The 23,191-nt window shown below is 37.7% G+C and overlaps 1 protein-coding gene across 5 annotated transcripts in view; it reads left to right on the forward strand.

Moving 5' to 3' along the window:
- ITPR1 (inositol 1,4,5-trisphosphate receptor type 1) overlaps window positions 1–23,191 on the forward strand; it is a 259,894-nt gene that overhangs the window by 214,433 nt on the left and 22,270 nt on the right. For all 5 annotated transcript variants that reach the window (XM_060766304.2, XM_067463479.1, XM_067463478.1 and 2 more), the window contains 9 exons: window positions 168–360; window positions 2,103–2,225; window positions 6,787–6,962; window positions 7,126–7,290; window positions 8,961–9,156; window positions 10,626–10,730; window positions 14,739–14,878; window positions 15,457–15,622; window positions 16,984–17,144. In XM_060766304.2, coding sequence (XP_060622287.2) covers window positions 168–360; window positions 2,103–2,225; window positions 6,787–6,962; window positions 7,126–7,290; window positions 8,961–9,156; window positions 10,626–10,730; window positions 14,739–14,878; window positions 15,457–15,622; window positions 16,984–17,144 — 1,425 coding nt within the window. The remainder of the gene's footprint in view (window positions 1–167; window positions 361–2,102; window positions 2,226–6,786; window positions 6,963–7,125; window positions 7,291–8,960; window positions 9,157–10,625; window positions 10,731–14,738; window positions 14,879–15,456; window positions 15,623–16,983; window positions 17,145–23,191) is intronic.

Below are 23,191 nucleotides of genomic sequence, written 5' to 3' on the forward strand. Positions count from 1 at the left end.
TGTGTGTGTGTTGTGAAAGGGGGGGGGGGTAAAGCAAATTGTTCTATTCTAATGGAAAGTAAAAACTATTCCAGAGGATACCAAGAAATTTCAACCTGGTAAGAAGCTATTCTGCCACATTTTAAACTCTCACCATGCAAATTACTCCTTCACTCTTCATTGCACAGATTGTTAGATCAGATCGTACCATGGAGCAAATAGTCTTCCCTGTGCCCAGTATATGTGAGTTCCTCACCAAGGAATCTAAATTACGGGTGTATTATACCACAGAGAGGGATGAACAAGGCAGTAAGATCAATGACTTCTTCCTGAGATCAGAAGACCTCTTCAGTGAAATGAACTGGCAAAAGAAACTAAGAGGTACCAAAGTTTGTAGCACATGATTGTTTGTCAAGCTAGCCATTATTGTTTTGTGAGTCCACATTTTTTTCTGATTCACCCTTTAAGGAATTTTATTGTGTTGGTGTTCCAGCTCTCTCATGGGTTTTTATTCAAAGTAATTGTTCACATAATGCGATTCAAGTGGGGGGAAGGCAACACAGAATCCTGTGGTACCTTTAAAAAACCAGCTGTATTGTAGCATGAGCTATCATAGATTCAAGTCCCCTGTCCACTCCATCAGGTGTCTTTTCTACCTGCAATCCTATTATTAAATTCCTGTTTGATTCCCTAGCACATTTTTGTGGGTGATGCATCATTTTACATGGTGTTGAAGGGAAAGTGCCTTTTTTAGAAAACATTCTGGTGACTAGGGCTGGTGTCACCCAGTGTGGTAACTCACGGTGTCAGTCCCATGAACCTCCCCCTGTACCAGACTGCACCACAATATTGTAGCTCAATATCAGAAAATTTGAAAAAAAAATCAGCTACTATAATAAACTAACAGTAATGAAAAGTGAAATGAAACTCACATAGAGTTTTAGCCTTGTGGGTATATTGACACCTACAAGGCATGTAAGCTGAACTTACAATGGTGTTTTTGTGGTTATAGCTAACTATGAGAATATTTTTAATATATAAAAAAAACCTTTCATCTGAAATGCTGCAATTTTTTAAATATACAGCCATATCAGTGTCACCCCCCTGCCCCCCACCCCCGATGGTTCAGTTGGCACAATGCTCCCTCCCTTGTCATGCCACTGACTGGTGGTTCAGTGAAAGTCTCATTCTATGAACATTGCTTGTTGTTCCTTGGATCTCACTTCCTGGTTGCTCAGTGCAGATATTATGAAGAGGCTGCTAAGACTACTAAGGTCCAAACTGATAACCAGCTGAATGTACATCACTTAATGTCACTGACCTCTTGTGCCCCTTATTTATTTCCCATCCAAAGATTAATGAAAGAAATCAATCTGTACATCACCTAGTAATCAATACCACTGGTGACTCACTTCAAGAAGCGCATGTCCTGCAGGAAGGGCAGAATTCAAGAAGGGATGGAAAATTGTTGTTGATATAAACTAAGGAAAGTGTAAAGTGCATTTAAAGGTAGAGATGTTTAAGCTGTTGCAAGAGAGTCAACATTGTGAATGCATTTTCCTAGTGATTGCTGGATAAATACTTTTGCCACAATTAGCTTACAAATCTAAATACTGGGCAGGCAGTAGTCATGTAGACATCATAGATATATATATTCATTGACTCGTGTCAGAGTCCAGAGTTCTAGCTTTGAAGCAGCCACTTCCACAGCAGATACACATTTGGGTGAGTTGGTCACAGAAGGTCAAACAGTACAAAGTTCTGTGCCTATGCAGGGAGCACATTCCAGCCTTTCATATTTTTAACACATAACTTGTTTTTGCTGTCATAGCACTTGTAAATTTAAGTGGCATATAAAAAGCGAGTTCCTGTGTAATACGGCCTTTGATCTGAACAGGCTTCTCTAGGAACGGAATAGCATGAACCTGCCAACTCTGCAAACAACAGTTAAAAATCTATTTTAAGTCAGGGTAATAAAGATTTTTACGGTTGATACCATGTCATTCTAGGAAAAATTGGCAATACACTGGTCTCGTGGATTTTTTTCTCCACTGTGTTTGTTAAAAGGTATCTGTTATCTCTCACGTGCAGACTTTATTCCCTTTTTTCTCTTTTGCTTGTAGCTCAGCACATATTGTATTGGTGTTCTCGCAACATGTCCTTCTGGAGCAGTATATCATTTAATCTTGCAGTCCTTATGAATCTACTGGTAGCATTTTTCTACCCATTTAAAGGAATCAAAGGAGGTATGAATATTTCAAAGTTGCAGAGTATAATTTTGACACTTTTAGTAACTGTTTAGTGATTTTAGTTATTAAGTGCGTTCTACTTTCTCAACTAGTTGGAAAACTAAAGGGTTCACTCTCTCTCTCTCTCTCTCTCTGATTAGAGAAGGTGCTAAAGAGTTGTGATGTCTTTGCAGTTTCTTCTTTGTGGTCACTATGACGCACACACAGTTTGTTCTGCATCTTCACAAAGCTGATCGGAACCTTCTAGAGCTTACAGAGGCATTTTCTGTGACATTTCCCCCACCCAACCCAATACACATGACAAGTGGGATTCCCATCTGTCCTCACCGTTTCCTCTGTCACTGCCACAGCTCAGTTGAGAAGCTCTGTTGTTTTGTGTTCCCCAGAGCCTGCCACATCAACTGACTTGAACAGAAATCACAGGTTTCTGCTTTTAAAATCCAAATTGAACCTACTTATTTTTCTCTCTCTCTGTCCTTCTCCATTATGACTGGTGTCATATTTCAGGACCACTGTCAAAAACTAAAAATTCTGTACTATCAGATGACCAACTCACCATTAATAAGAGGTCTTGATAAATCCTGGAATACTAATTAAGGCAGCAAGATTCATGATAACAAAGTTTCTGCAAAAGGAGTGATTTTTATATTGGGATAAAACTGGATGCATGAGGCAGTGCTCTAAATGTTGTCACATATACAAGACAACCTTCAGTGTTTTTAGCTTTTCAAAAACATCCCTAATAAAATTAGACTACAGAAAGGAACTTACTTATGCTTTACTAACCATAAAACAGTTAAGCACAGGGGGGATTCAAAAGTTAGATAATGAAGTATACCAAAGAATTTCAGGGGGGGGGGGAATAGTCTGCAGTTTATAGATTATAACAAAGCCCTATTTCACTTGTATTCTGAATATATCATACTGGACTCAGTGGAAGGAGATATAACTGTTGGAGCACGAAATAACAACAATTCAAGATATGCAGATACTACCACCAAAAATAGAAAAGACTTGGAACTATTAAAGAAGATTTATTGTTAAGATTAAGAGAACAAAAATAATAACCACAGAAAAGTTGCATAAGGTCAAAATAGACAACAAAGACATTGAGATAGTCAAAGATTTCCTAAACTTGGATAAATTATTAATCAAAATGAACACTGCAGTTAAGAAATCAGATTAACACTGGGAAGAGTAGCTATGAAGGAACTACACAAGATTCTGAAATTTAAAAATGAATGTCAAAATCAGGATTATCCATTCCATTATGTTTCCAGTTTATTTGTGGTTGTGAAAGCTGGACTGGGAAGAATATTCAAAGGAACCAAGTCCTTTGAGATGTGGTACTGGAGGAAAGTTCTCTGCATGGACTACCAAAAGGACAAATAAATGAGTCTTAACAGAAATTAGACCTTAACTCCCCCTGGAAACCAAGATGTCTAAACTGAGAATGTCATAGGTTGGACTTAATTACGAGAAGGCATGCATCGTGAGAAAAAAATAATAATTCTTCAGATAGTGGAAGGCAGTAGGGAAAGGGGAAGACCACCTTGCCGTTGAATAGACTCAGTCAATGAAACTACAGTCCTGAAATTACAAGACCTGAGTGGGGTTGTTGGTGACAGGGTAGTTTGCAGGCATCTTAGTCATGGGGTCACGATAAGTTGAAGTCAACTATGGTAGTTAACAAAAACTTCTGAACAGATCAGTTTTTTTTCAGGCCCTGTACCAAACAATCTTGTTTACTCATTGACCTCTATTTTTTTTGTATTTGTAGAGGATTTTTTACACACACACACACACACAAATATTGTGCATAAATATTTTTGGAATATATTTTGCCTCAAAATGTGATTTTCTAAGCATCTGTTTCTCACAATATTCTTTTTGCAATGCATTTTGCTATTTTATTCTGAATTGAGGAATCACACTGCCTCATTTTGAGGTTTGAAATCTGGTGGATAGCTGTATTTTGATCCCCACCTTAATCCAGAAGTAGCACATACTACTCATATTTGAATTTATGAAGGCTGAATAATGAAAGCATCCCTAACTTGAAGTTGCTTTACAGGCATTCTCTTTCCTCAGGGAGCCTTGTTGACTGTACTTGCAGAAAACAAACGCTAACAGAACTTTCAGTCAACTTACAAAACTGTAACTCCCAAGATACTTTGGAGAAGTCACCATTAAGCAGGCACAGAAGTAATGCAGTGTATATGTGCCAAAGAAAATAGATGGCATGCAAGAAAAGATGTGTATATACTCCATCTTCATTTGACATTCATTACATTCCTTAATTTAACTTATATTTGACTTCAGTAAAATTAATTAATGGCACATGTAAATCCTACAGTAAAGGTGCTTAATAATGTTAATGATGGTCTAGTTGAATTTCTAAGTGATTTATTGGAGAGCGGAAATGACGACTTGCATTTGACAAACCTGGGTGTATTTCTTAAATAAGATGTTAATATGGCTCACAGTCCCATTCTGTACATGTGTATTGTAAAGTAAATATCATATAAAACACTGGGACTTTTTTCCTGATTAGATGTGTATGGATTTTCAATCTTAAAATTTGTCTCAATCAGAATTGAACAGCATCTAAATCACTGGGTGCAAGCCAACCAGTTTTTTGTGCATTCTGAAAAGCTTTACTGAAATGTCAGGTTTCATGTTTTAAAAGTCATAATTATAAAGTTAGATACTTATTAGTTCTATGCATATGTCACATATTGTGAAAATCTCTATAATATAAGAAGAACCAGCAGAAACATTTAGTTGTGTGGACATGCATTAACTTTGTATTTATTTATTTGAAATTTTTGTATTCAGCCCTTTTCACCCCGAACAGGACTCAGTGTGGAGCAGAACATATATAGGGCAAGCATTCCATGCTGGGACATAAAATAACTATAAATATACACAAACAATAAAATCAGTTATATCTACTTTAAAATCAATTGTTTAAAACCATCTTAAAACACCATATTGTATTAGCATATTTTTTTACTAATTACTATAGTTCTTTCTGCTATTTATCAATCTGAAATTATAATTTTTTTTTGTCGTGTCAGGAGCAACTACTCCTGTTGTGAGAGAATTGGCCGTCTGCAAGGACATTGCCCAGGGGATGCCTGGATGATTTTTGATGTTTTATCATCCTTGTGGGAGGCTTCTCTCATGTCCCCGCATGAGGAGCTGGAGCTAATAGAGGGAGCTCATCCATCTCTCTCCGGATTCGAACCTGCGACCTGTCGGTCTTCAGTCCTGCCAACACAGGGCTTTAACCCACTGCGCCACCGGGGGCTCAGTTTATAAATGAGCAAGTTAATAAGCAGTAATGATGCAAAAATATGCTAAATTATTCCAATTGTTGTGGGGGGGGAGGAACAGCTTCTAGTCAAGAATCAGGTGAAAGGGAGAAAACAGGAGGAAGAATGGAACAGCAATTCTTTTGTGCACCTGCAGTGGTGCTTAAGTATCTGTCTCTATTAAGCTGCCTCTGTACAAAAAATAATGGCAGCTCTCTTACTTTCTAACCAGTGCAAGACCTACTGGGATCATATGAGTCAGGCCTATGTAAGTCAGGCTAATGACTTATGAAGGGATGTCTCTTATGAAGCCCTTCAGCTCCTGTGAGATCTCAAATCTTATGGGAATCTACAAACTCAGGAAATGATGATGCTGGGCCATCCAGCCATCATCACATAAGAGCTAGAAGATTTTAGAGAATAGGAAGAGCTTGCAACAAACATACTGTATAATCTGACATGTAATTTGAGGTCATTTTAGTGCATCCCAAATGTCCAGAGGGGGTCTGTTGTGAACACGACTTGCATTTAATTTTGTTACATTCCAATCTCTTCCTGTTCTTTGGCAGTTTCTCTATATAATCTCCTTTGGGTCTCTCAAATATGGGGAACATACTTTGGGGAAAATACTCATTTTCTCCTTAGTAAACAGTACTACCTGATGATAGCAGAAATGGCATTCTCAGGAGAAGATTTGAATGGGTTTTTTTTAAGACAATGAAGAAATGTCTAAGTTGGGTCAGTTAGATTATTACATAACCCAAGAAAATATTTGTTTTCTTGACATCTTGGTTTTTAGGCCTGGTCCTAGGGTGATTTGAAGCACTGATTCAGAAAATTGTGTTGGATAAACTACATCAGCTCCAGTTTCTTAAATATGGTTAACATGATTTTCTATGGGCTAGCAGATGAAGTCTGGTATATAATACATGTTTTGTATCTAAAAAACTGGAACTGATAGGAGAAAACTGGTGCCATTTTTGGAATCATCAGGTCAAATATACCTAGGAACAGGCCTAATAGTTGAGGCACTAAAATGTGTGTTGGCCAGTGTTACTATCATTATCATATTATTATAGATACATTTTAGATTTCTTGCTAGAAGCCATAAGGCCATTCTTGATCTGTGTAAGTAGAATCTACTCCCAGGGCTTCATGGAGCCTTCAGGCTTGCTAATAACAAAGATACATTATGAAACAAATGTGTAATAAACTGTTTTTGGGTGTTTTCTCTTTCTCAGGTACCCTGGAGCCCCACTTGTCAGGCTTACTCTGGACAGCCATGCTGATATCGCTTGCTATAGTTATCGCCTTACCTAAACCCCATGGCATTAGAGCTTTAATAGCCTCCACAATATTGCGGTTAATATTTTCAGTAGGTTTACAGCCAACATTATTTCTTCTGGGGGCTTTCAATGTAAGTATCGGATATTCCGAAATGTTGCTTTCTTTGTTCTACATGTTTAGCTGGTAACATTTTAATTTCTGCCCAAAAATGTTCGCAGAATTTATTTTAAAATATTCTCCCAACATGATTTCTGATTTTAAAAAAATCATGTGCTAATTTTCTTTTACTGCAGGTTTGTAACAAAATAATATTTCTGATGAGTTTTGTTGGTAATTGTGGAACATTCACACGAGGATACAGAGCCATGATCTTGGATGTAGAATTTCTTTATCATCTACTATACCTTCTTATTTGTGCAATGGGGCTATTTGTTCATGAATTTTTTTACAGTTTGTTGGTAAGTTTTTAATCATGATTTCTCATAATACAGTTGTGTTGAAAGATGTTATGGATGTTAGTAACCTTATATGATCCTAAATGACTTGTAGAAGATCAGTTGACCCAAATCCAATTGTTAGTCTCGCCTATAGTAGAATTACTGAGATTTTTTATTCATTTATTTTGTATCAAAAGCATTGTATAAATTAGTATAAAACTGATAAAAATAGAAGAACAAGCGGCTAAATGTCTTTTGACCAAAATGAGCAACACCCACAGTGCTGTAGCCTCAAACAATTCTTCCTCTGTACATTGCGAACAAGCATACAGATGCGGAGTTGTCTGTTCTGCTCCACAGTCACAGATGTGGAGGATTCTTTTAGGTAGTGCCATTTTGCCAGGTTGTCTTTTGATCCACCCACTCCACTTCTGAGTCTGTTCATAGACTTCCAAGTTGCTCATTCTTGGTTTGCCCCTGGAGGCAGACCCTCGTGGGGGGCATCTAATTGGGATTTCCTGTTTTAGCTGCCCAGGGGGATACTCTTGTTGTTACTGAGATGAATGCAATTAACAAACTTCCCACTGATTCAGTGGTCTACTATATTTGAAACTAGTATTTGGATCAAGGCCAATGTTTGTAGTTGTAACCTATGGGATGTATTTCTTAAATATATTTCTAAAATAAGCAGTGCCATACTTAGACTTCAAAATAGATATAACAATTTTCTTCAGTACCAATTTGAAACTGTATTAAATGGTCACAGTAAATGGGGTCAAAGAATCACTTTCCATTCAGATAACCCATCTTCATTCACAGAAACGGTGTGTGGGGAAAAATGGAAAGAGTTAGTTGCAAGGAAAACTGCCATTAGCAGTGCTGCAAAAGTAAGAGGAAAAGGAAGGGAGTTGGAGTGTAGGCCTCTTTCATCCCCAAGTGATTACTTCTCCCATTTGAGTGAAAATCCTTAGCGTTTTTTTAAAAAGAACTTTCAGCCCATATTATGGTCCTTCCAATTATGACATTTTCCTTTAATGTTATTTCACAGAAAGCTTTGGGATTAGGTTGTTCCCCATGTAGCGAATAGGTATGGTGAAATGTCCATTTCAGTGGGAATTAAATGTGATTAACTTCATTTGAATCTCAGAACCGTTTCCTGATACGAATTCATTCAGAGAGACTGTAATGTTTCCATTAGGCCATTATGTGGCTTTTCACTTATGTACAAATTATTCATATGGGAATTTCCACATCGAATTCGAATCTAGCATGGCATTCTGCTTCAGCTGTTCTGCCATAATGTGTTTGTGGGGAAAACAGTATGCTTATTATCAGTGGGTTTGTGGCTTTTCATTTGCCATAATTTGGTAATGTTTTGTCATTTCTAAACTAGAGGTTATTCTGTTGTGTTGCTAGGACCCAACCAAACCAATAAAATACATTTATACCTTATGAGTCATTTTAAAAGGAAAAGCAATGGTTCTCCATATAAGATTTCCAATTTATTTGGTTGCTGGTTTGTTCATTTATTAATAATTGCCAAATGGGATTATTGAACTATGATCCCCAAATGTCAATTAACTGCATTGCTAAAACCTCACGACTCTGAAAAAAAATCACATTTAGTATAGCCTTTTCTGTTTTAAATAGATAGTAAATTTGTGAAATGTTTTGACCCACCCTTTTTCCAGCTTTTTGACTTGGTGTACAGAGAGGAGACCTTGCTGAATGTCATTAAAAGCGTCACCCGCAATGGACGTTCCATCATCCTGACTGCTGTTCTTGCTCTAATCTTGGTTTACCTGTTCTCGATAGTGGGCTACCTATTCTTCAAAGATGACTTTATCTTAGAAGTAGATAAGCTACCTAATGAGACCTTATTGCCAGGTGAGTACCAGACACTCAATTCCTCAAAGTGGGCAACCAGTGTTAACAAATCAAAGGGTTTTTCCTACCTTGTGAGTCTCTAAAGAAGACAGAGGGATCTTCTGTCCTCCAAATGGGAAAGCTTTGTGAGTCTCAAAGCTTTCCCAAAAATGATTGCCTGTTGAGATTAGATTATTTTTGAGAAACCACTGTAAACTGAGATCTTTGTGTCTTGAAAACATACATAATGAGGCTACATAGCTAAATTGTTTGCATCAGTCTCTTGTTGGGAATAGTAGGGATTATCTAGTACAGTAAGATCAACTGAGGATCAGTATGTAATGAAACATTCCATAGTGACTTGTCGAAGGCTTTCATGGCTGGAAACACTGGGTTGTTGTAGGTTTTTCGGGCTATGAGGGCATGTTCTAGAAGCATTCTCTCCTGACTTTTCACCCACATCTATGGCAAGCATCCTCAGAGGTTGTGACCTCACAACCTCGTAGGATGCTTGCCATAGATGCAGGTGCAATGTCAGGAGAGAATGCATCTAGAACATTTGTAAAGAGTTATAACCAATTTTTCTCAAGAAATCTATTGCATCTGTGCTGGTTGCATTTTTGCAAATATGAAAGACTGACAGTGAAAACAAATGTTTCCTTAGCATGTGAACACACTTTTTCTCACTCTTGGTGTTTCAATATCATGAAATGCTCTTGTTCCTGCACCTGCAAACACTCCTGTGAATATGGGACATTTTTAAAAATATCTCAATACATTGAAATTCTTATTCAGTTTGTAAAATACCCCAGATTAGGTTGCAGAATGTGTATGAAGACATAATCTGGGGTATTTTGGATGCTAGTAGTTAACAAACAGTAATAAACTAATAATAATAATAATAATAATAATAATAATAATAATTTCTACCCCCTCTCCTTGTAGTTGAAGGCAGGTTGGAGAATAATTAAAACATATAAACATTGTAAAAATACAACAAATACACATATTAAAACGTATTTCTATAAAAAAATAAATATAAAACACTGAAATCACATTTCAAAAACAATTTAATGAGTAATAGAAAAGTCACTTTACTGGTATAATGAGTGATGTTTTCCAGTTAATTTCACATTTGTTTGTTAATGACACTCAGGCATTTTAGCCAAAATATTTAAAGGTTTATTCTTTTCTCTTATTGATAAGGTATTTTGTTTCAAAACAATAATAGAAATTACCAGAAAAACAATTGTTATTAAACACTAATGAGTTACAAAAATGGGTTATTTTTCAAATGCGATAACTAAATGAATTGTTCCTTAAAAATAACTCCCTGGGCTTTGTAAGGTTCACTGAGGGAATAATTGTTAAGTCTGAAAACAATTATAATACAACTATTTTTAATAGTGAATGCTAATAGTTATATTCACTGTGTTGAAACCTGAGAAACATTTATAGTAGTGGTCCTTCTATCTTAATTTTATTTGCAGATCAACACACTGAAGCTGGTGAACCAATGACTAGGGAGTTTCTATATACTAATGTATGCAGAATAGGGAATGGAGAAAACTGTTCGTCTGTTGTTCCTTCCTCAGGCAAGTATCTTTGGATTTTTCTCCTCCTTAAGCTAATTTTAAATTGGGTGTTTTGATGTGCATCAATTTCCCTTACCAAACACCATTTAAGATGTTATAACAGCAATGTGCATTTGGGAAGCAACATGCCTTGAATCGCTGTGCTGGAATCAGAGGGTCTGTTTCCCTTCTTTCTCTTTTCTGCTCCCCATAGCTTTCCTTTCTCTTCCTTCTTTCTGTCCTTTTTTTTAAATTTCTCTCCCTTCCTTTCACTTCCCTTCTTTTCCTTTCTCTTGTTTTTCTCTTTCTTTCCCTTCTTTTTCCCTTCCTTCCTTCCTTCCTTCCTTTCCTCCATCCTTTCCCCTTCCCCTTTCTCCGGTCTCTTCCACACAGCCATATAATCCAGGATATCAAGGCAGAAAATCCCACAATATTTGCTTTGAATTGCATTATCTGAGTCCACACTGCCATATAGTCCAGTTCAAAGCAGATGATGTGGGATTTTATTCAGCTGTGTGGAAGGGGCCTCCAACTCTGAGAGGGCCTTACAATGACTGCATAGCAACATGGCTCTCTTCCTCCCTCCTTTCCCTTTATTTACACGTCACCTTTCTATCCCAGTGACATCACAAAGGGTCACTTCACCTAGCCACTTCATGTCCTTCACCTAGCAACAACCAATCCAGTGACATAACAAAGGGCTACTTTACCCAGCAACAAACAGACAGACTGAATTTTAGAAATGTAGATTACTGGAAAGGGCAAATCAGCATGATATTCAGTCTGGCCCAACTTGTGCTTACAAAAAAACCCCAAAAAAACAAAACAAAACCCGGAGGTGTACAAGCTGCTCCCACCCCATCTTTCCTAGTATCCATACATGCAGTATTAATATTTCTTGTTTCATCTTAGCGTAGTTCATGGAAACAGAATCTCATTAGTTTAGGGACAAATTATATTGTGTTATTACTTTCTTCCTCATTTCAGTTTTTAACTGTTGTAAATATTCCTATTAACTATGTAGTTAATAGACTTTTAAGTCACATTGTGTATAGTATCTCACATCACTGCAATTCCTAGTTTTGAATCCTGTCTCAGTTTTGTTCGTGGGAATGAGTCCTTCATGTCCATGTGGTGCTGTGAAGAACTAAAAGGCACAAAATAATTGTCCTTGTCTTACTAATGTTGATTGTCTCTCTTGTTTTTATTTGGGGAAATAGGTAAACTAGGAAAACCTAGGAAAACCAACCTGGCTCCTCATAAATTGGGTTCCTCCCAGTTCAAGACCTTCAATTTGCGATTATTTTATAAATAAGCTATACCCTTACTATGCCAAAACATGCTATATATTAATTTTGTGTTGTTAAAGTAACAAACAAGCTTTAAATCTGTGCTAATATTGCATGTATTTTTCAAATATCTCAGTATTTCCTTTTTTTTTCTTCCAAAAGAGGGGAAAAACACATATCCACACACACATCAACCCCAATGACTTAAAAATCTCCAGAAAGTATCTAGGATATTTTTGTATTCATTTCCAACAATGAACAGTATATGCCCTCATGTTTACAAGATTATTTTTATGTTTCACACACAAATATCTCTTTTCTAAATGGCTAAGGTTTGTTTAAGCCTACCCATGAAACCTCTATGCTTTTATTAATTCTAATGAGTTATTTCCCTTGTCTATTGTCTCAGGAGAGTTTTCACCCTAAAAGGCATCTTTAGCTATTTTAAATTACTGCCACTTCCATTTCCTGCACATTTATTTTTCTGCTAACATCAATACCCTTGCTGTAGATGCCTGGTGGGATGTTGACACTTTTTGGAATCAAAATATTTTACCGGTAAAACATACAAAGATCAGTGAGACCAGCTTCCTTTACTTTAGTGTCCCTTAAGACAAATTAAGAAAGATAGAATGACTCATCTCAGTCTACTTTGGTTGGAGAAAGAGCCTCTGTTGTTGGAAGACAAGATCAGGATTTAGTAGCTTAATAGATTATTTCTAACCCTGAAAGGAGGCATAAGATACCATTAAGACACACAAAACAAAATAGAAAAAATACAGCATGTTTATAAATGGGATGCATTATTCAATTTCCCCTAAGGTAGCGGTTCTCAAGTTGTGGGTCACGACCCCCTTGGAGGTCGAATGACCAAACCCAGGGGCTCACCACTTCACCTTCATGTCCGAAAAGGGGCTCCTCCTCTTCTTCTTCCTCTGGCAGCACGAGGCAGGGCACAGAGGAGTCACAGGGAGGTGCTTGAAGGTAGAGGCACATGTGTGCAATGGAAGAACAAAAGGAGGTGGGCCCTCTCTTTCTCCCCCTTTTCTTCTCTCCCCTTTCCCTCTCCCTTTTTCTTTCTCACCCTTTCTTTCCCTTTCTCCCCATCCTCTCTCTCTTGTTCTAGCCCTTTAGAAAGGTTGAAAACACTGCTCTAAGGGATGCTGCTTCATCTTAGATTAATTACTTTATTCAGAAGGTTATTAAACTTAGCATCTCTTTTTCTGTGCTTTCCATTCACTGTCTCTCTCCTTTTCCTTTTATTTAGTCATGTAGCTACAAAAGTGACTCTACACTACCACATTCCACCTACACGTTGTTTTGTTTTTCCCCGCCCACAGATCCTTCTGCACCCATATCTTTTTATTTTTCTCCCTCTCATCTCTCCTTCTGACCTTTTTGTAGAGCCCATAAGACACATAAGATAGATAGATAGATAGATAGATAGATAGATAGATAGATAGATAGATAGATATTGCTACCAGAAGTATCATCCCACGGGAATCTTGGATCCATGTGGGGCATACAGTTCAGATTGATTCACTTCATTAAACTGGGGGGAAACATCCTGACATCACTTCTAACCATTGGATCTTAGAATACCAGAGTGGTGTATATGTAGGCAGTCTTTCATTTCTGAGCACACTTTTGATAGAATAGAGTCCTTTAGGTAATTTTTGTGAGGTTAATGTGGTAGACCACCTCCATGGAATGTGCGAGCAAACATGTGAATATCATGCCTATAGGCTTCTTGGATAGGACTCAACATCTGTAAACACATTACACTACCGTGCCACGCCTGCCATTTTCCCCTTTAAAAACATATTTATTTGGGAAGCAGATTTTTGGTCAGGAGGGTTTAAAATATTTTTATTTACTTTCTTGAGCTCATTCTCTCAGGGTAGTAGTGGGTGAGCCAATATTTCATTTCTGAGCATACTTCTGATAGAATAGGATCCTCTAGGCTATTTTTGCCCATGGCATCCTTCACTATAGACATTCTTGGGAGCTTACAGATATGCCCCAGATATTCTCTAATAGTCAGAAAAAAAATGGGATTGTTCCTTTATTTTAGAAATTTCTAGTGAGGCCTGATACTTTTACAATTGGAAAAGGACCGGATTTTATATCAATTGTGTTCTGAAATAAAACCTAAGGCACAATCCATTATAGTTGTATTTCTTATGTTCAAGTCATTTCCAAGATGGCAGCTGTAAGGCACACATATCACTGGCTTTTCTAGGCAAGATTTGTTCTGTGTTCTCATTAGATAAAATGGGGGAAGCCAGGCAGCAACACTTTCCCCTGTGTGATGGGGAAAGCAGCGCAGTGGGCAATGCAGGGCACGGGGCAGCAGCACCCCCCCCCAAGTTGCCCCATGCTTCCTGGCAACTCCCACTGCTGTCGTCTGACTTCAGGACTTCAGTGTGATGAGATCCTATATTATATTGGCTCAGCTTGTATTTGTATACATAAAAGTAGTTGTTCCATTTTTTAAAAGTCCCTGCATGATGAGAAAACTATTAACATATTCTCAATCTGTGGGGCTAAAAAAACAACATTGTGACTTTATACTTAAAGTGTGGAAGTTCAGGAGGAAAGAGAAGAAAGCCTATCCTTGTGACTTCATGGCTGTCTCATAGTGACAGTGCGTATGCATGGAGAATGTGAAGAACATGAGTAGTGCATTTTCCTTCCCACACTGTCTCACAACAGTGTCCTAACTTCTTGTGTTGAACAGAATTGTTTTCTGAAGAAACTGAAGAAGAGGATAAAGAACATACATGTGAGACATTGCTGATGTGCATTGTGACTGTGCTTAGTCATGGCCTGCGGAGTGGAGGTGGTGTAGGAGATGTGCTTAGGAAACCTTCCAAAGAGGTAAATTGACACCGGATCTGTGGATAAGGGGATAAAACTTGATTGGGGTAAATATCTAGAAAGAGATCAGAACACTTTTCCATGGGCATTTTTTCTATTACTGTTTGTAAGAACATTTGACTACTTGACTTATTTTTGTGGTGCAGATGCAAGTGTGTCATTGGTTTTTCTAAATAAATATACTCTAGCAATATCTTCTGTTGGCCACATAGGCATAAAGGAAGACTAATTAGAAATGAAAAAGGTACTTCTCTAGAGTTATAGCAGTTTAGAGTGATATAGTAAATAAGTCCTATTATCTACTCAATCATTTTCTTAACTTCTAAGCCCTTTTGATAATCAAAGAGTTACAGCATAGCTTACCTACTGTAAAGAATGTTATGTATGAACTGAAGTAGTCAATTAAATTTTGGAAATAGAAATGTCATCCTTTGGGGGGGGGGATTCTCCCATATCCCATACAAACCTTTATTTGTGGTTTTTATTTTCTTTCATATCTTACCACACAGCATCCTAGTATTCCCACCATCCATCTTTGTACTCCAGACTTGTTTATGTGAAAATCATTTCTTTTTCAGGAACCTCTTTTTGCTGCAAGAGTGATCTATGATCTCCTCTTCTTCTTCATGGTGATCATTATTGTCCTCAATCTCATTTTTGGTGTTATTATTGATACCTTTGCTGATCTTAGGAGTGAGAAACAAAAGAAAGAAGAAATTTTAAAAACAACATGCTTTATTTGTGGTGAGCATCAAAATAGCGGACAATCTCTCTTGGTCGTATATTTTTTAGAAAGTTGTTTATGGGTTCAGTATTGCCCTTTAGTCATGTGGACATAACAGTTCTTATTTCTAATCTCCATTGTATAATACACATAAATTTTTTGATTCATACTTTATGTATGTCTGGAAAACAGGAATGAACCCCTATGAATAATGAATGTATTTAATCTCAGCTACTTAGGAATATGGCAAAGAAACTTTGCATGTATGAAACACATGTTTTACACAAATGTGTGTTTGAAATTTGGTATGGCAGGGATGGCAACTATCCAGACTATAAACAGGGGCTGTCCTTCAGAATTTTTTAAAACTCAAAACATGGGGGCAATTTAGCAATTTTTTTGCATCTTTCTGTACAGTTTTAAAGCAAGCCTTAATTTGACCAAAAAACTTCCAATTGATTTTTTGTCCTAGATGTAAACTGGTACATATAGTGATTTTGATATATATATAAAAGAATGGTGTGCCTGAACCCTTAGATCAGTAGTTCTCAACCTGTGGGTCCCCAGGTGTTTTGGCTTCCAGCTTCCAGAAATCCCAGCCAGTTTACCAGCTGTTAAGATTTCTGGGAACTGAAGGCCAAAATATCTGGGAACCCATAGGTTGAGAATCACTGCTTTGGATGGAGGAGAAAGACAAGCAACTGAAATATGGTTAATTTTTTTTCAACAGCATATCTGTTAAAGGAGTTGTGAAATAAAAAAAATTGCAAATTAGTACCACCTGCATCTGTGTGAGCCTTTGATGATGCTTAAACCTTGTTAAATTAAACTAAACATGTCCTTAACAACAGATCTCTAATTCCCCCTGACATCAGTGAGACAGAGTTGCTAACATTAGTCCTAGAGGCAGAAACACTGCTTTACATGCTGTGTTTATGTCCCTGGCATTATACAGTAGGTTGCATTCAGAGGTATGTAAGGACTTCTGTGATCATTATTTCATAACCCACTTTGGTCACACTCATCATCCATGTAGACCAGTGGTTCTCATCCTATGGGTCCCCAGGTACCAGCTGTGAGGATTTCTGGGAGTTGAAGGCCAAAACATTTGGGGACGCACAGGTTGAGAACCACTGATATAGACAGTTAACTAAAAAACATGAATTCAAGCTCTTGATAGACTCTGACCAATGAGACCAGATGTACTGTATAAGTGCCTTCAGTACTGCAAATGGAGTATAAAGATGGGACAGTATGCTATTTCACTAATGTATGAATGGCTGTCTTCGATGTTTTGCTCCTGTTGTGCAGTTGGAAAGTAATACTCTTTCCACTTTAAAAGCATAAAGATTATGACTAGGCTATTTGTTTCCCACATTAGGTTTGGAAAGAGACAAATTTGATAACAAGACAGTCACTTTTGAAGAGCATATCAAAGAGGAACACAATATGTGGCACTACTTGTTCTTCATTGTCTTGGTCAAAGTAAAAGATTCGACAGAATATACAGGACCAGAAAGCTATGTGGCAGAAATGATAAAGGTGAGTGTGGCATCGTCTGCCTCAAATATATGCAGTTTCTGTACTTTCTTACATGCACATTGAAGTGTCATTATACAAGGTTTGAGGAAGTAAAGTTGATCATGATCAACAGTGCCATGGTGACTATCCATTTGGTGCCTGTTTTAGAAATATCAGGAAGCTCTATTTTGGTCAACCTCTAGGTTAACAAGTCTTGAAACATTTTGTTCTTTTCAAAGTCCACTTTGCTGATTAGTACATGACTTGTCAGAGTTTGGTGCCGTTCTTTCTCTCCCTCCCCCTTCCTGCTCTTCACCTTGCATTTTAACTCTTTTTTAAAAAAATACAATTAACCAAAGGACATAACTGTTGACAGCACTGAGGAAATTAATTAATTAAATTTCTTCATCATGTAATATCACTAAAGCTGTTGTCACTGTGATAATCATGTCGTATTCATATAGGTCCTGCGTCAATCTGGAAGAATGTATATTGTCTGTTATCACTTACATATGCAATTCCCATTGTTTAAATTCATTGCAATAATTTTCCATTAATGTGAGACTCCGGAATTATTTCCTCTGATAGTATACTTAATATTTTGGCCCTTTTCCAGACCAGTGCAATTTTACATATATTTGCATTTCATATTACTGCATTGTTTTAATGCCTTCACTATTGAGGAATTATAGTCTCAAAATGAACTTTTCCAAGTTATAATTTTGCCTCATAAACTGCCTCTGAAGTAAGTCCAGATTGAAGCTTGATCTCTGTTATCCATTCCAATGCAATAGAGGGAGGCTTCCTCCTTCTCCAGTATGTAGAGGACACCAGTATGAAAACCATCACAGTGTTGGGGAAGTGCTTCTCTCCCTCAGGTAGGAAGAACACTTGGGAGGCTCTGCAGTTCACAAAGAGGATATGAAAGCCATCCTATGTGGATTGTCTCTGTTGATCAATATTTATTTATTTACTATATTTGTATACCGATCTTCTCAGCCCTCAGGTGACACTAAGTTCCCATTTTTACTATTAGTTCTGCTTTGTAAATTTGGCTAGACTTTTTCAACACCATCTACTGTGATCATCAAAACATGTATTAATTACTTCTATTATGTAGGCATGGCTTAAGTGAAATACTTGAGCGGCTATTGCAGAAACAAATGTGCAAAGGTCCTAGATGTGGGTCAGAGAAAACCCATATGGTAGCCTATTGTGGTCAGTTTGGACTTGCAAGTGGCTTACATAGAAGTGTGAAGATGTTTTGGGCACAATACAATACAAAAATAAAACACATTTTTCTCTCTTTGAAAACTGAAAGAAAAATCTTTTTGCCTGACTTTGCTTTCTGTTTGTTCATCCAGCCAGTGGTAAGATTGTTAATTAGGAATATGAATGATAATATCCCTAGTTTAAAATCTGTGAAATCTTATCCAGAAATACATTTCTTACCCATGGTTTGCTAGCAACATTTAAGAAACTAAAAAAAGTTATGGGTTTATCTTCTCATAACTGTTTATAAATTATTAAATTCTCAAGTCGAATGATTTCACTCATGAGGCAATTTGCATACAGTAAATACAGTAAAGTATGTGTATTCTTTAGCAAAAGTATCTTATTTCATTCTTGCTTTCAGCAACATAAAACTGTTAAGTAGGGCTGGACAGAATTGGAATCAAAGTTGGTAGGAACTTGAAAATGATAAAATTACAATTTCTCATTGTTGCTGCTACATGATGGTTGTGGGGTTTTTTTTGTGTCAGGAGTGACTTGAGAAACTGCAAGTTGTCTCTGATGAGAGAATTGGCTGTCTGCAAGGACATTGCCCATCCTGTGGGAAGCTTCTCTCATGCCCCCGCATGGGAAGCTGGTGTTGACAGACGGGAGCTCACCCCACTCTCTGGATTCGAACTGCTGACCTTTCAGTCAGTGGTTCAGCCAGCACAAGGGTTTAACCTATTGCACCACCATGGGCCCCATGGTTTTGGTGGCAGGTTATGTGTTGTGGTGTAGTCTGTTGATGGAGATCTAAGGACCAAATCCAGTTTTAGTTCCAACTGGAGTTGTTTTGTGTCTCAAGCCATTTCTGAATTATAGTGACTATAAAGTGAACCTTTTATTGGCAAGTTTTTTTTTCAAGAGGAGTTGCTTCTGTCTTCCTCTGAGGGTGAGAGTAAAATGTGCCCATTGAGTTTCCATGGTTGAGTGGGAATTAAAACCCTAGTCTCCAGATCCCTAGAGCAAAATGCAGCCCATTGAATAATGAACTTACATAAGTGACAACTAATACATCCCATTTTGAACTGCGATAGCTGATGCTAAAATGGGATATAGTCCTTAAATTTTAAAGCATTTTTATTATTCTGTTCATTTGTCAGACTTACTGAGTTTGAGAAATACATTGTATTGACCCAAACTGAACTTGTCCGTCTTTATGCATCACTAGTGCTTCATAATGCATTTTGCTTTGCTAGCTTAGACTGAAAATGATTATAGCTGCAGTCATATACCTGTAGGTGCATCCTATTCACCTCAGTGGGGCTACTTCTGAGTAGGCGTTAGAAGGAGTTACATTTCTTGAGATTATGCCAGGAATATGTCTGGGTCTTGCAGCCCTGAGGTTAAACAAATTCTAGAAACTTCCTGTGACTCAAAGATGTCAGAATTGTACATTCTTGCAAGGAACATAGACAACACTGTACAAATACAGTTAGCAAATCTACTTGTTTCTGAATCATCTGCTGCTCATAGTCATTGTACATCTTCAACATTGAAATGTAGTAGCAAATCCATAAAGAAGGTGTTATCGTCAAGACTATCTTACTCTGCTAGATGTGATTTTTGCCAGGGATGTCTGCCTTAATCAAGGCATGAAGCATACTTTAAAAACGAGTTATGTAACGATTGTTTTGCACCCTGCAGGGGTTTGTTCCAAAAACACACTGATCATGAGAATTGCGTACATAATAAACTGAGGAAGCTTTGTGCTATAATGTCCATTATGATGTGAGCACAAGAAAAGTCATCAGTTGAACACTGCTAGCAAAGTAATTGTGATAAGTATTGTGTGTGTGTGTTTTATGCCTTGATAAGAAGGAGGGAAAAAAAACAGTTGTAAGTGAAATCTGAACCAGAAGCATGTAATAATGCCTTTAAAAGATGTTTGTGCCTCTCCTTGGCAAGCATTAGTACATCTGGATTGATTTCTATTTTACATGTAAAGCTTTCAAACTATGTAATATTCGGATAATAGAAAGGAATCATTTAATGAATCAGGTGTTTTGCAGGTCAAGCTAAGTTCATACTGTCAATCAGAAAGTGTTGAGATGCCAATACTTTCTAAACAAAGGGTGATCAATCAGTCATTGAATTGTGAGTCATCGCATGGGTGAATTCCACTGATTCAATAAGTTAGGACTAGCAAGGGAATTGAGGCCATTATTTACTTTTATATGTTCATTTCAAGATGCAGACAGGAAGAGGAGAGGTTTAGTATCTGCTCATGATCCTACCTGGCACACAAGTGAAAGATCCTCTGGGGCATATAAAAATTACACATGTGTGTTATTTGTCCTCTCTGTTGTGTTCTCTGATTTTTTTTCTTAACCAGACAGAGAAAATATATTTTTCAAGCTGGTATCCATTAGGGTTCCTTCACATCTTCTGAAAACCAGTTCATGATGGGATCAGCACATTCAATTCTTTCTCACCCTATACCTCCATACTCCTGTTTTACTGAATATGTGAAATGAGCTTTTTTTTTTCATGTCTGGAACTACTTGAGAAACTGCAGGTCATTTCTCATGTGAGAGAATTGGCTGTCTGCAAGGATGTTGCCCGGGGACACCCAAATGATTAATGTTTTACCATCCTGAGGGAAGCTTCTCATGTCCCTGCAATGAGAAGCTGAAGCTCAACAGACGGGAGCTCACTTCGCTCTCTGAATTTGAACCACTGACCTTTCAGTCAGCAGTCCTGCTGGCACAAGTGTTTAACCCATTGAGCCACCAGGGCTTCAATAAGATGTGGTGAAGATAGGTTGAATTGCAGGTGGTTTGCTAGAGCATGTTGCTGTGGTATATGTTCAAGTCCAACTTATAGCAACCTTAAAGCACACTTCTGTTTTATAGCAACCTTAAAGCACACTTCTGTTTTCTGGGAATGAGAGAATGTGACTTGCCCAGGGTCACCCAATGTGTTTCCATGGCCAAGCATTAGTATCAAATCCTGGTCTCCAGAGTAATAGTACAATGCTCAAAACCACTGCACTGTGCTGGTTAGTTTCATATTACCAAATCAGCCCTTCTGGTATTCCATTTAAATAACATCATAAAAGGCATGTGCCTGTAAAAAAATGAGAAGGTACTAAGTTGAAAAAGTTTTGTAATTGTTGATGTGGTCAAAGAGAAACCTATCCATCTCAGCAGTACTCTTAGAAGTTCATCCAACACAGTAGGGCATTGGCTCAGCAGAAGATCATTGAAGGATTTGGAATGGACTATCTGTTTATCAATAACTGACAACTTGCTTGGGACACCTCTGATTCCCTCTTTCCTTTGCTGGAAAAACATACCTGAATAGGTACATAACAAGCCATGCCTGCCAGGAAGCCAGAAATATGACACACGGATTCCCAGGATTTTCCACTCAGCTGGAGTAGCCTGGAGGAGCGAGAAAGCTATACTTTCTCCATGAGAAAAGCAGGGTTCCAAAGCAATGCTTCCATAGGTCCTTGGCCCTTCCTGCACACCAGGATATATCAACTGTATACCATTGAAAAATGGTATACAGTTGATATATTTTCTTCTGCAGATGCTTATCTGCATTAGTGCATATGAACTAGTAGGAGTCCACCTTTTTCCTGTATCTTGAATCCCTTCAGGAACCATCAGTGACATATAAGTTTCTCTGCACACATTCTTCTTCTCTGTGTTCCTGGAAGGTATTCTGTGTGCCGCTTGTTCTTCAGTGCCACTTGTTCTTTTAAGACTTGTGTCTCTTTCTAAGTTAATGAGTGGAAAGTAGAGAGAGATTTTGGGGTCCTTCCTGCCCCATATATCTTTTTGCTTAGTGCTGTCCTGTGTTACATGATACTTATATGATGCCTCTTGTGTCCATTTGTTACTGGTTTGTCTTCCTTCATGAAAGCTTGGAGTAGAAGAGTTGCTGTTTATTCTTCCAGTTTCATCTGCGAGGGCAGTATATCCCACCTGAAAGGATTGTTCTGCTTGGAACATTTGTTGTTCAGGAGAAGGGGCTATCCCAAAGGCCTCTCGGAGATGAAAACATGAATTTATTTTTTTGAAAGAACACGAAAAGCAAATATTTCCTATTTCTCCCTGGAAGGAAAGTGGAAGACAAATTCCACTGATGTATGACTACTGCCACTGACATTGCAAAAATGTGTTTTATACACCTCCTTCTATTCCTTTGAGTTTTGAAACTGTTTCTAAAGGTTTGGAGGAGGGTGTAAAGTGAAGACGAATGTGTGGGAAGGATGAAATGGTCCAGACTTTGTTGAGAGAACGGCATGTTCCTCTTCTTCAGCCCTACAGTTGAGATCACATGAGTTTTTAAATGGAGCTGAGGTTCTGAGTCCACCTTCACCTATATGAAATAAGTCTCTCCCTGTTTTAAATCACATTTTTAAACCATCAAGCATGTAAATGATAATAGACAATAGCTAACAAAGCAGTAAATATATCATCAGAGTGAAAAATGTTATTCCTGAATACCTGCTTTACTGTAAACATAAACTGCTGTGCGCCTGTATGCACATCTCCTAGGATTTGTTCATGTTCTGAGTAAGGAATTGATCTGTATTAAAATATACATGAGTTCCCTCTGGTGCCTGTTTTATAATACACAAAGTTTCTGAAAAAGGACTTTGTTGTGTACTCAACAGAATGTAGAATATCTGAAGGGGGTTTGCAGGGAGTCCTTTCAGAGAATGAAAACTGCCTTGCAACCTTTGAAATAGAGACTTAATCAAAGGTACCTGTTTTCTGTTTCCTATTATTTCCCAGAATAGTCCAACTTCTCCTTCTGTAGTGGGTTGTGACTGTGAA

The sequence above is a fragment of the Anolis sagrei genome, chromosome 2, assembly GCF_037176765.1.
Source record: "Anolis sagrei isolate rAnoSag1 chromosome 2, rAnoSag1.mat, whole genome shotgun sequence".
Lineage (NCBI taxonomy): Eukaryota > Metazoa > Chordata > Lepidosauria > Squamata > Dactyloidae > Anolis > Anolis sagrei.